Raw genomic sequence first — 16,460 nt, 5'->3', positions numbered from 1 at the left:
TAGGATCAGAGATCGGGAGCATCGACTTCTCGCCAAGGTGAAGATGTCCTAGAACCGGTTATACCTGCTCGACCTAAAGATAGAGCAGTCGGTGTGCCTTACAACAAGGCACACCGAGGAACCGTGGATGTGGCATGCCTAGTTCGGACATCTCAGCTTCGACGCGCTTGGTTGGCTAGAGAAGATGGTCTAAGGGCTACCCCACATCAAGCACGGAGGCGAGCTATGTGACAGCTGCCTGGCTAGGAAGCAGATGAGGCTACCATTCCCAAAGACGATCAAGTATCGCGCGAAGGACGCTCTCGACCTCGTCCACTATGACCTCTATGGGGCCGATCATGCCAGCTACAAACGGTGGTCGGCGGTACTTTCTCCTGTTCGTGGATGATTGCAGTCGCTACATGTGGCTACAACTCCTAATGAGCAAGGACGAAGCGGCGGTGGTGATCAAGAAGTTCAAGATGTGCGTGGAGGCCAAGAACAGCAAGAAGCTCCACGTGCTGAGAACTGATCGCGATGGTGAATTTACTTCAGTGGAGTTCGTTGCGTACTACGCGGATCAGGGTGTGGTGTGACATCACACCGTGCCGTGCTAGCCACAACAGAATGGCGTGGTGGGGAGGCGGAACCAGACGGTGATCGGTTTTGCTCGATCCATGATGAAGGCCAAAGGCATGCCGACAAGGTTCTGGCGTGAGGCAGTGACCACGGCGGTATTCATCCTCAACCGCTCTCCGAGCAAGGCCCTGACGGGCAAGATGCCGTTCGAAGCTTGGTATGGACGCAAGCCGAGCGTGTTCTTCCTCTAGACATTCGGCTGCATTGGGCACGTTAGGAAGACAAAGCCGATCCTCGCCAAGCTGGAGGACAGGAGCACACCGATGGTGTTCTTGGGCTATGCGTAGGGTAGCAAGGCGTATCGGCTCTATGACCCACATGGAGACCAGGTGCTTGTCTCGCATGACGTCGTGTTTGGTGAGAAGGCGGCTTGGGACTGTACCAGTCCAAGCACGAGGGAAGCTGGCGGCTTCACCGGCACCTTCGTCGTCGAGCACTTGGTCATCCACAGTGGTGGAGACACTAGGGAAGAGGTGCCGAGCACTCCAGCGGGGAAAGGAGGACCTCGTCGTCGGCGTGTATGTGGATGACTTTATCGTCACCAGCGCGCGCACGGAGGACGTCAACAGCTTTAAGAGCGAGATGGCGGCTCATTTTTGAATGAGCAATCTCGACGCACTGTCCTACTACCTCGGCATCGAGGTGAGACAGGGGAAGGAGGAACTCATGCTCGGTCAAAGCGTGTATGCCTCTAAGCTGTTGGAGCAGAGCGGTATAGCTGAGTCCAAGCCATACGTGACTCTGATGCAGAAGCGGCTGAAGCTAACAAAGGCCAGCACCGCAGTGAAGGTAGATGCAACACTCTACCGGAGCATTGTCGGTGATCTACGTTACCTAGTCTACACATGGCCGGACATTGCGTTCGCCATGGGCTACGTCGGTCGCTTTATGGAGGATCTCAGAGAGGATCACTGGGCTATAGTGAAGCGGTTACTATGCTACGTCAAAGGGACAGTAGATCATGGAATCATCTTCCCAAAGACCGATAGGAGTAGGCTGCAGCTCACTATGTTCAGCGATGCAGACATGGTGGGGGACATCAACGGACGACGGAGCACCTCTAGCATGCTCGTCTTCCTTGAACCGGCTCTAATTTCATGGTTGTCGCTGAAACAGAACATGGTGGCGCTATCTATGTGCGAGGCAGAGTACGTAGTGGCGGCCATAGTGGCGTGCCAAGTTGTATGACTGCACCGGCTGCTGGGCGAGCTGACTGGTGCGAAAGCTCATCCACCAGCACTGATGGTGGACAACCAGCCTGCCATCGCCCTCACGAAGAATCCGGTTCTGCACGACCGGAGCAAACACATCAATGTGAAGTTTCACTTCCTCAGGGACTATGTCGATGGAGGGCAAATCGTCATCGAGTTCGTCGAAACTGGTCGGCAACTCACGGACGTCCTCACCAAGCCGCTCGGACGTCTTTGACTCATGGAGCTGAAGGAGATGATCGGCATAGATGGGGTACAAGGGGTAGCAGTAGGATTAGGAGAAGAATTATTAGATAATCTATTGCTTCCTTGTGTGAACACATAGCAAGGGAAGGCGGCGTCGAAAAGGCCCCCTGCTGTGGTACTGTAGCCGCTGTAGAGGCAGGCGCCGAATGACTCACTTGTCGCACTATAGCCACATGCAGGGATAGACGTAGAAGTCAGTTCTGCTGTGTTATCTAGTTACTATTGCAGCATGTGCGCTGTACTTGATCTAGATGGATAGAGTTGTATATATAGTTTGCCACTGCAACTCAACAAAGAGAGAGTTTAGATTTGCCATCTCCTATACAGGGCTCCGAGCAACGCTGGTGCTTGTACTATGTGTGTATGCTCTGTTCTCCCTCTTCTTCTACCTCTAGCCATAGTGTGTGTGGTCGGACAGCCTCGGTCATGCTCGACCATGGTCGGCAAGATTGGTGAGTGGTCGACTCACCTGAGCTGGTGATCCTACGGGCTAACAAAATCACCGCATGAGCACGGAAAGCCAAGGAGATAACGTCTGGCACCTGTCCAACATATAAAAATATCCTTTATAAGTCAATGATAGTCATAGAAAAAAGTAATAGAGAATCTGTTAGGGTTTTGTTGGGCTGTGTATCGTATCGGAGTTTGTTAGTGGCACATCTAGGGATCCATGGCCACTCCTAATACTATATATTTAGTAGTCTTCTATGTTCGCATTTGAATTTTGCTTAAATTAATCTGTCATTGAACATTTATTCATTGGTTTGTAAGATCCTAACTTTGAGTCAATAATAGTCAGATAAACACATTTCTATATTCATCTACACCCATGCCGCCTCGTCATCCCTCACAGCGGCATGGGCGGCACACAACACCATTGTCGCTAGGCACTTTAGCCACTCCTACCTGCCTTACCACCCCGAGAGTGGGCGACCGATGGTCTGCACGTCCACAAAAATAACAGGGGTGGGGCCTCTTCCCTGTTTGAGTGGGTGTTTCTTTTATAAATCTAACGATGTCTCAAGTGTCGGTTACAACATACTCGGCGGGTTTGGTGTTTTTCCACCTAGATCTTCGGCCTTGGGGTCCACATCTGCCACCCCACCCCTTGTCAGATTTGTGGGTCTTTGTAGCTTTAGTGGCACTACAGTCCAACCTGATGGCGGTGGTGTTGTAGAAGCTTGGAGGCACCTCTCTCTCGGTGATGGTGAGGTAGTGGTGCCCTAGCTAGCATGCCTAGGTATGGGCACTTGGCCATTTCAACTTCTTCATTGGTGTGCTGGTCCTGGCCCTACTCCATGGCTACAATCAGTGAGTCGTAAAACTAGGGTGTGGTCATCGGTGTGGCTGCAGGTTTTGGTAGGCCTCAATAGCTTTGCGGCTAGTCTTGCATGGTGGTACTAGTTCAATGTGGTCCTTAATGACTGCTGACTCCACCCATTGAATGTCTCCTACCACCCATTAAACTGCCACCACCATTGTATCGGCCACCGTTAGGCCCCTATCTTCTAAGATCGCAGATGGTCCCTTCCTTCCCTAACCTGGATTAGAGGAAGAGGCACATGCTTGGCCTAACCAGAATCAGAGCGAAGGAGACAAGGCACATGTCATGTCGAAACTGAGGAAGATGAGGCGTGTAGGTGTCAATTCTACACCATCCATAGAGCGTCGACACGCGTTCGTGCATCAACGCGTGTCGTGACACACACACACACACTTATTAAAGATTTGGGTTGAGGGAGCATTACTGCAATAAGCATTTTTAGAGGCAGGCAAACCAATCCCTTCTATTAAATGGTCACTTTTAATAGCTATTTACACAAGTGATGGGCAATGCACACCTCTGCCCTTAAAGTGCCCACTTCTATTAATAGTCATTTTCAAAGCTGAGGATTTAAGAAGTCCATCTCTATAATAGGGACAACAACCTTAGATGCCGGTCTCTATTAATATTTGATTAGTGTGTATATATAAAAGACGTTTGTTTGAATCCGCTTGACCATCTAGCACAACAAAATGCCCACCGAAGGTCGATCTACAAAATGGCCACTTTTAGTAGGAGTGGTGGAGTGCTAGAAGATAACTTAAGTGCACGATATGGCGGCAAAACTAGCTATCCACAGATCTTTGGTCGTACGTTTCAAATTCAAAATGCCTAGCTCCTAGACTCTGGACAGGACGTCATGAACCCAGCACCTGCGTTGCTCCCATGTCCGAATCGTGCCCCACGCCCTGAGTCCCACCCAACACCTATGCCTGCGTCTATCGTAGGGACCCGTGCCCACTCCATGCCCTACACGGGGAAACCCATGTGGGTTGAGCCATGGCTACGCCCCAGCAGCAGCGACAACCACAAGTCACGACATGCAACACCCCGATCTACTTTTGCAACATCCAGATAAAACTTTTGCAGCATATATCTAAAATAGATAAAACATTTAGAACATATAGTTGAAACACCATTGCAACATGTGGAACATCCCTATCTACTTTTAAAACATCCAGATGCAACACATGCAACATACAAAAGAAGACAAATGAAAAACTTAAGACATGCGTCTGAAATACTTGCAACATACATGTACAAAAAACAGATGAAAACATTATGGATAGATGCTTGCAACATACGTGTACAACCATTGCAACATATGCAACATTTTGATCCAATTTTGCAACATCCGCATGAAATAATTGAAATATATATCTGAAACAACTGAAACACTTGAAATATGGGCTTGCAACATGTCTGAAAGAGCGTCCAGAAATACTTGAAACATAGCATCGCCACGCGGCCAGGACATACCTGGTGGGCAACTATGGTGGTGTAGGCTCGCTGGATGGTGTGTGCTCGCATGCCCCCGCCATGCCCGCCATTGGCCGAGGGAGAGGAAACATTGTCGGATCTAGAGAGGGCACCGACGGTCGAGGTAGTGGAGGGTCAGTGGCTTGGTTGAGCTCACCGACCACGCGCCAATGGCTTGCTCGAGCCACCGGCCGCGAGCCAGATCCAGTGGGACGTGGGGAAGGTCGCGACCACCATAGAGTGGAGGAAGGGGACCCATGGAGGCCACCAGACTTGAGGGAAGACGCACATGGAGGAGGGGTGCCGCTGGATCCATGGAGGGGAAGGGAGGCTACGACGCACAGGAGGGGACGCCCTGGCGTTTGTAGGGGTGATTTTTTGTGAAGAATGGAGATAGGAGGGTCCATTCTAGAGCGGGCGAGAGGCTACGACTATACGGGACGCGGTGCAGGCAGGGTCCGTTATAGAGCAGCGCGACTCAGAGAGGGTTCGTCCAGACAGATTGACGACAGAAAAGGAGCATTACCATTTCAAATTTGGACCAAATTACGACCCTCGCCGCGTCGAGGTAAAATGCACCGTTGCGTTTAGTTATTGTACAAGTTGTAATGCTCTAGTAGATTTCTTCCTTGATGCATGCTTGCTTACTTGTCGTAGTGCTGCTGATCGATGAGCTTCCAATAAACACAATTAGGTTTCTCATGTGTGAAGGCGTGACGTACAGTGTCGGCCCTTGAAGGGTGCACGGGGTGCGACGGCCTAGGGCCCATGGAAGGGGGGCCAGCCCAGGACCCCACGTATACACTATAGATGCGGACAGAGTCACTATAGGCCGCCAGCGCCTGACCCTTTAGCAGTTAGCCCAGGAGGCCAGGACGGCAGGAGCCCCCATGTATTGACGTATACAGACTGATAGGACACACACTCATTACTGCAGGCTAGGCCACTAGGCCCTTTAGGCTTTAGCGGTTGCCTTTAGCGTGTACGCGTCGTGAACGCTCGCCCTGTCGTCCAGGACCTACGCCACTGTCTGTGATTCGTCTCGCCGAGTCACCGATTACCATGCCGCGAGTCAGCGAGTGTGAGGCTATGACCTGCTCCTACGAGGCTACGACTAGTACTGCCTGCGACGCCGACACGCCGACCAGTGCGACGATCTAGGTATTTTTTTCAACCATTTTTTAATCTAAATTAATTACTTCAGACTTCTATTACTCGGTACTCATATAGTCGTGTTTTTCTTTTAATTTAGATGTCAAAAACTTAAAATGTTATCTAAGAAACATTTGTCGGGGTCTCAGAAAAGAAAACGAAAAAGAGTAGAAGATCAATTTATTGAATCTCAAAAAGGTGCTATAGGTAAGTTTTTTTCAGCTTCAAGCAGTGTTGTGCCTAATGATAATCCTGTAGATGCACTTGATATTGAAGAACAAGGACAGCAACAGCAACAAGTTAATGATAATTTAAGTGAACGAGTTGATGACATTGATGATGCTACAGAAAATGAAAATTTATGGCCTTTCTCTCAACCTAAAAATTCAATTGATAATGTGCAAGAAGCATCTATTCATGATGTCTTTGATCCTAGAACTTGGGGAAATCTTGATAATAAGGGTAGAGATATATTGATTGAAAAGGGGTCGGTGAGAGAATTGAATCTTGAGTTCCCTATAGATGCTCTTAATAGACATTTTTCATATGCTTACTACTCGAAAAAGTTAAGCAATGGTGAGGTGGTTGATAGAAAATGTTTGGTTTACTCTAAACATGTGGATAAAGTTTTTGTTTTTGCTGCAAATTGTTCAAATCAAGTCAGAGCAAAAGTTTGCTAGCACATGATGGATTGAGGGATTGGAAACATCTTAGTCTTAGACTCAAGCAACATGAGAATAGTGTTGAGCATATAACAAACATGGATACTTGGAATGAACTTAGGCTAAGGTTGAGCAAAAATAAAACAATTGATGATGATTTGCAACGAGAAATTGTAAAGGAGAGAGAGCGTTGAAGACAAATTTTAGTAAGAATTGTTTCTGCTGTCAAGTTTCTTGCTAAGCATAATTTGGCTTTTCGAGGGAAAAATGAGAAATTATATCAAGATAGCAATGGTAACTTTCTGGGCACAATTGAAATGATGGGTGAATTTGATCATGTGATGCAAGACCATATTAGGCGGATTCAAAATAGTGAGATTCATCATCATTATCTTGGGCATAAAATTCAGAATGAGATGATTTCTCTTCTTGCAGATTGTGTGAAACAAACTATACTAAAGATCATCAAAGATGCCAAATATTTTTCTATGATTTTAGATTGTACTCCAGATATGAGCCATGAAGAACAAATGACTCTAATTATTCGGTGTGTCAATATGTCGAGGAATATTCCAAGGGTAGAGGAGTTCTTTCTAGAGTTCTTGAAGGTAGATGACACATCAGGATTGTGTCTTTTTAATGAATTAAAGAATGTATTGGTCTCTCTTGATTTGAATATTGATGATGTGAGAGGACAAGGCTATGATAATGGTTCAAATATGAAGGGTGCTCACCAAGGTGTTCAGAAGCGCTTGCTTGAAATTAATCGAAGAGCACTATACATGTCGTGTGCATGTCATAGTCTGAATCTTACTCTTTGTGATATGAGAAAATCTTGCATGTAAACTATTATTTCTATTATACATTGTTTTCATATAATATGGCATGATTTAGGAAAAGTTTCAAACTTACTATTTGTTAAATCTTGCAGGCAAGCTATTTCTTTTTTTGGTCTCATCCAATGTATATACACATTGTTTGCAAAATCTACCAAAAGGTGGAAGATTTTGGTGGACAATGTCTCATGATTGACAGTTAAGTCATGGTCTAATACACGTTGGGAAAGCCGGATAAAAAGTGTTCAAGCTATCAGATTTCAAACTCCTCAGATAAGATCAGCTTTAATAGCGCTAGAGAAGGCTTGAACTGATGACCCAATGGCAGTTACTGAATGTCAATCTTTGGTGAGTGCATTGGAGAATTTTGAATTTTTAGTTGGTTTGATTATTTGGCGCGATATTTTATGAGTAAGAAGTTACAATCTAAAATTATGAGTATAGATGATACTCTCAAACATATTGAAGGTGTCATATCATATTTTAAGAAGTATAGAGATGAAGGTTTCACTTCTAGTATGGATACAACAAAAAAAATTCATCTGCTCAAATCTACTAGTCAATGAAGCAATTGCAGCATCAATCATAACATTGAAGTACTCTACTCTAAATGAGTCCACAGCAGACCGTTGTATTTCCTCATCTTGATTATCTTGTTCATCAAAATTTTTCTTTCTCTTTTTTTTTAACGTTTTGTACGAAATTTTGGCTCTGTATCCATTTCATATGCTTGTTGCTGATGCATGTTGGTACGGAAACTTTTCGAACCCCCTATGAATTTGCACCCAACTTCTTTTCTAATAAACTTTCATCGAACTTGTCGACTTGCTTAAAATATGCATTAATTGCTAATATCTGCTAGCTAGCTAGCTCTTCTTGGTGAATCGGGAGACTTGAGACAGCCTGCAGGCACTTACATTGCACTGGGCAGCCGCCCTGGCTGGTGCCTGGTACCGTGTTACATAGCAATTCCGGCAGTAGCCCCGAAAACAGGGTCTCTACTTTTTATTTGGGTGATCCTCCTATTTATGGGTGTCTAAAATTTTGCTTCTACTCCAACAGCACCACCCAAATGAAGGCCCCTAAATTCAAATCAGCAGTCAATGACGTAGGGGACCCACTTGTCATTGGCTTAAATATTTCTTCTCCACATCCTCCACACACAGGCCAGGACGAAGCCGGTGGGGTCGGTGTCGAGCAGCGGCATGCAGCCCCCGCGGGCGTAGCAGCCGAGCGCAATGCGGATGAGCACGGCGGCGGCCTTGCCGCGGGGCTCCGATCTTCGGTGCGGGCAGTGGAGCGGCCAGCAGAGGAGAGGCCCACGCGCCCGCGTGGCGGAACAGAGCACCGGCACGCTCGCGCGGCCGGGCAGAGCGCTGGCGCAGTGGAGGAGAGGCCCACGCGACGGAGCATAGCCGGCTGTTGGGCCAACAAGAATGGGGTCCTAGCGGAAGATTCGGGTGTTCATCCCAAACTGGGAGCTCTAGTAGGGTCTGCTGAAGCTGCTTTTTTATTCCTGGAGTTGCTCACGTCGTACACCTGATGAAAACGCTGGAGATTATTTTACCACCACGAACCATTTTTTGTACTTTGCATTGGAAGGAGGCGAAGCCAAACAGAGGTTACGTTTTGTGAAGTACTGGAAATGGATCCACGTACAAATAAAGCCAAATAATTGCTTGATGAAACACCGTTTTGTTTTGTCAACATTGACAGCTTTATAATAATTTAAGATTGACGAACTTATAATAAACACCGCGGCTGTCTATAGCTTAAAGAATAGCATCATTAAATTCTAGTCCACAAAATAAAAACATCAACGTCAAGTTAAGGTACGCACGAAGTATGGCGTGGTGATAAATATACGCTTTATTATATATTTTGAAACGAAAGCGAGCTAGTATATCGGACAGAACGTTATGTTATGTTTATACGCCGGCTTTGCACGTCTCAGCTGGGCATTTGTTTGGCCGTCGCCATCAGCTGTAGTCATCAATCTCCAATCAAACGCACTCATTAGTCCCAAGAAATGACGAGTCATGAAAAAGTGTGTTTGACTTTTTTTTTGTTTCAGCGAAGAAGAGTGTTTTTCTCTCCCAAACACTACTTTAATTGTAGCTTTTCAGTAAAACAAACAGGGACTACATCTCCTCTGCCACATGGCCCACATGGCCTCAGGTGATGCACTGATGCTTCACTCACAGAGCTCTCGTATGTATTGCGCTCTATCATCCAGCTAGGTCACTGAATTTCTGGAGTATCCATCCAAAACCAAACCATACCAAGGAGGCAAGGAATCCCGGGCCGCGTCAGCAGCATCGATCACTTCATCACCGTATATATCTTTTCTATCAGCTACGAACAGGCTGAATATTCATCTGCCCACATATACATACATACATATATAATAATATGCATGTGATGCTCATAAATTTTTGCCCCGTCGTCTATCTACCATCACGAGAGGTGAGGTGGCAGGTTGAGAAGGACTAATGGTTATAGATAGACGCTCTGTTCGTTTGGATTTGACTGAAAATACTATTGATTGATTTAGTATGAGTAAAAATTATTATTTATTGGCTGAAAAAGTACGACTTCTAAACTAAACAAAGCCAAACAAACGGGACGAGAACATGCGGGCACAATAATGCAGCACTGGAGTTGGGAGTCGGGAAGGAGGCACCCGTTAAGGTTGGTTGTCGGAGTGTCCAGTAATAGTACATTTGGGGTACTAGTACTGATGCCCAGCCCAGCCGGCCCATTATATTGCTAGCTTCTCTTCCATTACTAAAATTAAACAGTAAAAACGTCTGCAGAATTGCTTGCTTGCCGTAGAGATTAATGCGCTGCTATGAACGAATGGCAACGAGCGTTCTGCTTTCTTCCTGCGAGCTCCATGTCACTCTCCGTGTCATGTTCAGCTGAAACTTTAGGTGTAGTGTATAGTACGTGTGTGGGTGACTGGGACACTACTGGAAACCTGTTGGGAAGCCGGAACCCTCCGGTGCCGCGTTTGGTGGTGCTGGTACGCGTGAGTGAACCTCCGGCAAGGCAGAAGGCACAGCGCGCGCGGGCACCAGTACCAAGCCCACCATGTTAGATTAATCTCTAATCCTAATTAGACCCAACGGCTCAGTTGGGTCTTTGATTCGTGTCCTGATCGGGGCGTTCAGCCCACCATGGCTGGAGGGCTTCTATCAAACTGCGCTATAATAATAGGTGGGGGCCGGCGGCTCTAATCACGAGGTTAACCTGAGCTGAGCTCTCCACCGACACTAAAATCCTAATCCGATCAGAGAGGGGCGCAGCCAATGACGGGAAGCCACTAGCCGCGCCGCCCGCTCCATCGACGTCGACGTCTTCATCGTCCTCTTCACCGACCGTCGTTGCCCCTGCGCAGACTACATCAACGAACGTGATGGCGTCCACTGAACCCACCCCCTCTGCAATGTCAGGTTCAACACCTTCTCCGTTCCCTCTTTGTCTCTCTTGTTCTACATGTATTAGGATGAACTGCGTCCTTTATCCCGTAAAGAATCACTCTACCGGCTAGATCTATGATCCTAGTGATCCTACAACACAAACAATGGTATCGGAACCATCGGTTTCTAGGGTTTTTAGATCTAAAACGGGTAAACCGATTAGAAAAGAAAGTAGAATGTTAGATCCAGTGCGGGTCTAACAAGAACAGAGGGTTCAGTTGAATCCTAACCCTAACTGGGTTAAGGAAAGGAGAAGAAGAAGAGGGTTTCAGCCTTAAGAACGTAACAACCGAACCCTAAACCGGTGAAAACATCACGGGGAAAATAAACAGTGAAACCCTAAAAAGAAAAGAAACCCTAACCCTAACTATCCCCGATTGGTTGAATCCGAGAAAAAGAAGAGAAGCAAATCAGAGGGGGATGTTAGGGAAGGGGAGGCCTACCTCGCCGCTGAGTAGCGCTACTGCCTCTCCAGCGCACGGGGAAAAGAAGGCCGAGCCAGGGGCGCTGCTCGCCGGGCTCTGGCCAAAGGGGCGCCGTAGCCAGGCCGCTCAACAGCGGCGCGCTCACCCGCTGGGGAGCGCGCACGCCGGCAAGGGGGCCGGTGATGGCGCCATCGCTCCACCGTTTTGCCCGCTCGACTCGCTCGGTTGCAACTGTTGCTGCGCTGAGGAGAGAAACGAGAGCGGCGAAGAGAGAGAGAGAGAGAGAGAGCAAAGAACCGAATGATCTAGGGTTTCAGGGTCAGCCGCGGCCAGGGGGTTTTGATCCTGCACCATCGATGCTCGGCCGTCGGATCGGAACGGACGGCGCCAGTTGATTGGGCTGCCTTTCGGCCCAGGCGAGCGAGGGCGCGAGGCTGAATTTCTGGCCCAGGCCCAGGTTGCGGCCTGGGCGCGGGGGAGAGCGCGCGAAGCGCGCGGGCGGCCGTGGGCCGCTTCTGCTGCTATGGGCCGAAATGGCCAAACACAGTGAAATAGAATATTTTTTTGTTTTATTTTTTTCTAAAAACTTTTTGATACATATTTGATGAATTTTAATTGAATTTTGATGGCCAACTCTGCACAATTCTGGTTCCAACGACAATTTTGTTCAGAGAAAAGTAAAGTTCTATAAAGTTTCTGGAAAAATAATAATGAGAATATTTACGTTTTCCGCTGCGTATTTAAAGATGTTATTTTCATTATTAAATTTGAACCAACGGGAGAATTTAATTTTGAAAATAAATATGTTTTAATTGATTATAATATTGTTATTATTCTGACCAACGTTGATTAATGGCAATATTATGATATTTTGTCATGCATTAATTCTATTTCTGCCGAACAGTGATGTAGAATTAATGTAGATGACAATTGTATGTTTTAATTTTGACCAACGTTGGAACTAAGGCATGCAATTATTATTGTTATTATTTATGTTCTCACTCTATATGAATTGTGTTTTCAGACAGATATAACTTGATGGGTTATATCAAAGAGATCTCCACTCTCAAAGGTGATAACTATACAGAGTGGAAGAAAAAGATTGACCTGGCCTTCATCTTGACTGATGTGGACTAGGTAGTCACCACACCGTGTCTCACAGAGCCTGTGGCATCGGTGATGGAGACAAACGAGACTGATGTCGCTTGGGCAACCAAAGAGATGAATTTTGCATCCCAAAGAATATCATATGACCTTGAGTATAGGAAGTGGGTTACTGCCAACAAAAAATATTTGGCTGTGATAAAGAACATGATTGAGCCTACAATTGTGGGCTCAATCCTAGAGTGTAACACCGTCACCGAGTACCTCGAAAGAATAAAGAGTCAGTTCACTGGCTCTTCAAAGACATATGCTACCCAGCTGATAAAGCAACTAGTGACAGAGAGTACTAAGGATGAGCAATTTGGCATCCAAGCTAAAACCAATGGATCTGGCTCTCAAGGAAGAGTTTCTTATTCAGCTGATTTTTGCTTCCTTGCCAAAAGAGTTTGACACTTTTGTTGTCAACTACAATATACAGCCCGAGAAATGAGACATGGAGAGGCTCATGGCTATGTGTGTGCAAGAGGAGGAGAGAATGAAAGCTACCAATGGTGGCTCTATCAATTATCTGAAAGATAACAAGAAAAAGAATACTAATGCTAACTTCTCCTCAAAGTCAAAGGGAAAGGGTCCTATGCTACATCAGCCTCAGCAAAATAAGTTCACAGTAGAGAAAGATCAATGTATCTATTGCAAGAAGACGGGACATTATAAGAAAGATTGTCCCGATTACTTAAAGATGATCATGGTAAAGAAAGGTGAGAACATTATTACGTTCATAAATAAATCCCTGTATGTACAGTATTCGAAATCTACTTGGTGAATTGGCTCAGGTGCAACTGTTTATGTTGCTAATTCTTTAAAGGGATTCTGTTCGACGAGGACTACGCAAAGAAGTGAAAGACACGTTAAAGTTGCAAATGGAGTCCGAGCAGAAGTTGAAGCCGTTGGCGATCTTTCTCTAGAGCTTGCTGATGGTTTCAAACTTATACTTAGAGATGTTCTTTATGTTCCCTCGTTATAGAGGAACTTGATTAGTGTTTTATGTTTGGACAATGATGGATATGATTGCCATTTTGAAGATGGCAAATGTAAGATAACATTTAATAATGCATGTGTTGGTCTTGCTGTCTTACAATATGAGCTTTATTTGTTATCACTACGTGATGATGTAAATGTTGTATGCGATGATGGAAATATTGCGTGCGACAATGTGAATGTATCCTCGTCTGTGGATGTAAACAGAAAATGAAAGAGAGCTCACAATGCATTGTCGAAATTATGGCACTGTCGTTTAGGTCATATTTCGAGGGGAAGAATAGAAAGACTAGTTAAGAGTGATATTCTTCCTCCATTAGAGCTCTCAGATTTAGAACAATGCAGAGAATACATTAAAGGAAAGTATGTAAAGAAAATTAAGAAAGATGCCAAACAAAACGTAGGAATTCTATAGATTATTCACACAGACATCTGTGGTCCGTTTCCTGTAAAGAGTGTGGATGGTTATGATTCATTCATAACATTCATAGATGATTACTCCCATTATGGCTATATTTATCCAATCAAAGAAAGAACAGAAGCATTGGATAAATTTAAGATATTTAAGGTAGAAGTTGAAAACCAACACAATTTAAAGATTAAGATAGTCAGGTCTGACCATGGGGGAGTACTACGGTCGGCATACCCCATATAGCCAAGTTTCTGAACCTTTGCAAGGTTCTTACAGGAGAATAGCATAGTAACCCAGTATTCTACATTGGGCGAACCTCAGCAGAATGGAGTAGCCGAAAGGTGCAATCGTACCCTGATGGATATGGTGCGCAGTATGATAAGTTACTCCACCTTACCGATGAGTCTGTGGATAGAGGTGTTAAAAACTGCTATTCATATTCTCAATAGAGTACCAAATAAGTCGATGTCAAAAACACCGTGTGAGTTGTGGACAGAAAGAGTACCCTCACTAAACCACTTATGTGTATGGGGGAGTCCTGCTGAGGCTAAAGTATTTAACCCAAACATTAGGAAGCTAGATCCTAAAATAGTAAGTTGCAATTTCATTGGTTACCCAGAAAAGTCAAAATGTTTTCGTTTCTACTGTCCAGACAAACATACAAAGTTTGTGAAAACGAGACACACAGTCTTCCTAGAAGATAAAATGATGAGGGGGGCATGGTAGCTCGAGAAATTGACCTTGAAGAGAAGCTGGTGTATGCGCCCACTTTGATGATTCATGAGCCATTTTTCTTACTACTTGTTGTCGCTACACCGACAGTGCAAGATACTGTGGTGTTAGCACCCGTTGTTATTCTGCCTGTGGCAACAATGAATGATGATGAAGAACCTATTCTTCAGGATCCTGTAGAACCTATTGCCACAAATGAGGGGGAGCAACAACAGCCTCAAACATTAGATGTGCCAAATATGGAGGCCCCTAGAAAGTCTCAAAGAGTTAGAAAATCAGCTATTCCTGCTGATTATGAAGTGTACAACACTAAGAAATTTCAAATGGAGGATGATCCCACCTCATTTGAAGAATTCATGAGAAGTGATCATTCATCAAAGTGGCTTGAGCCCACGGAAGATGAAATGAAATCTATGAATGCCAATAAAGTTTGGGATTTAGAGATAATCCTAAAGGAGCCAAAACAGTAGGCTGTAAATGGGTCTATAAAATAAAACTTGACTCTCAAGGGAATATAGAGAGATATAAAGCACGACTTGTGGCAAAAGGCTTTACGCAAAGAGAATGGATTGATTACAATGAGATCTTTTCTCTAGTCTCATGTAAGGATTCATTCAGAATCATAATGACATTAGTGGCACATTACGATTTAGAATTACATCAGATGGATGTAAAGACGGTATTTCTCAACAGGGACTTGGAGAAAAATATTTACATGGCATAACCGAAAGGTTTTGTCATAGAAGGAAAAGAACGAATGAGATGTCGCCTAAAGAAATCCATTTATGGATTAAAACAAACTTCAAGACAGTGGTACTTGAAGTTTGATCAGACAATAAGAAATTTTGGGTTTAAAGAAAATATAGAGGACAATTGTGTCTATACAAAATTTAAGAATGGGAAGTTTATCTTCCTTGTCCTGTATGTGGATGATATCTTACTTGCTAGTAGTGATGTTAATCTACTACTGGAGACAAAGAAGTTTTTGTCCTCAAAATTTGATATGAAAGATTTTGGTGAAGCTTCGTTCGTTCTAGGGATTGAGATTCACAGAGATAGAAGTAAAGGGGTATTATGACTGTCACAAAAGACATACATAAAAAAGATCTTAAAAGAAATTCAGTATGCACAAATGTAGTCCCTCACTTGCTCCTATTGTCAAGGGCGACAGATATAGGGATTTTCAATGCCCCAGGAATCAATATGAGATCGATTAAATGAAAGCGGTTTCATATGCTTCAGCTGTCGGAAGCTTGCAATATGCTTAAATATGCACGCGCCCTGACTTAGCATTTATTACCGGGTTACTTGGCAGATTCTAGAGCAATCCTGGAACACAACACTGGAAATTAGTAAAGAAAGTCTTGCGTTATTTGCACGTAACGAAAGGCCTCATGATGACGTATAGGAGATCGGATTCACTTCATATAGTGAGATATTCAGATTCTGATTATGCGGGAGATGATAGAAAATCTACGTCTGAATATGTATTCACTCCCGCAGGGGGAGCTATTTCATGGAAAAGCTCAAAACAAGCCATCACTACATCGTCCATAATGTATGTCGAGTTTGTAGCGTGTTATGAGGCAACAGGGCAGGTGAACTAGCTAAAGAAGTTCATACCTGGTTTAAAGGTGGTTGACGATATCTATAGACCACTTAAGTTATACTGCGATAATAATCCGGTAGTACAGTATGCTCACAACAATAAGTCAAGTGCTGCTGCCAAACACATTGAC

General features: G+C 44.9%; 1 protein-coding gene across 1 annotated transcript; it reads left to right on the top strand.

The window, feature by feature from the left end:
- The first annotated feature begins 1,218 nt into the window (after nt 1–1,218).
- Nucleotides 1,219–1,806, top strand: LOC136544679 (uncharacterized mitochondrial protein AtMg00810-like). Its single transcript, XM_066536754.1, has one exon. It carries the CDS (start codon nt 1,219–1,221, stop codon nt 1,804–1,806), a length of 588 nt encoding a protein of 195 aa, XP_066392851.1.
- Nucleotides 1,807–16,460: the final 14,654 nt, after the last annotated feature.

This window comes from Miscanthus floridulus, chromosome 3, assembly GCF_019320115.1.
Source record: "Miscanthus floridulus cultivar M001 chromosome 3, ASM1932011v1, whole genome shotgun sequence".
Lineage (NCBI taxonomy): Eukaryota > Viridiplantae > Streptophyta > Magnoliopsida > Poales > Poaceae > Miscanthus > Miscanthus floridulus.
Note: the sequence above shows the minus strand (reverse complement) of the source record. Positions and strands in the feature narration are given on the sequence as shown.

Bases quoted from the DNA above. Each gene is read 5' to 3' on its own strand.
- LOC136544679 (XM_066536754.1), top strand. From the start codon at position 1,219: ATGAGCAATCTCGACGCACTGTCCTACTACCTCGGCATCGAGGTGAGA.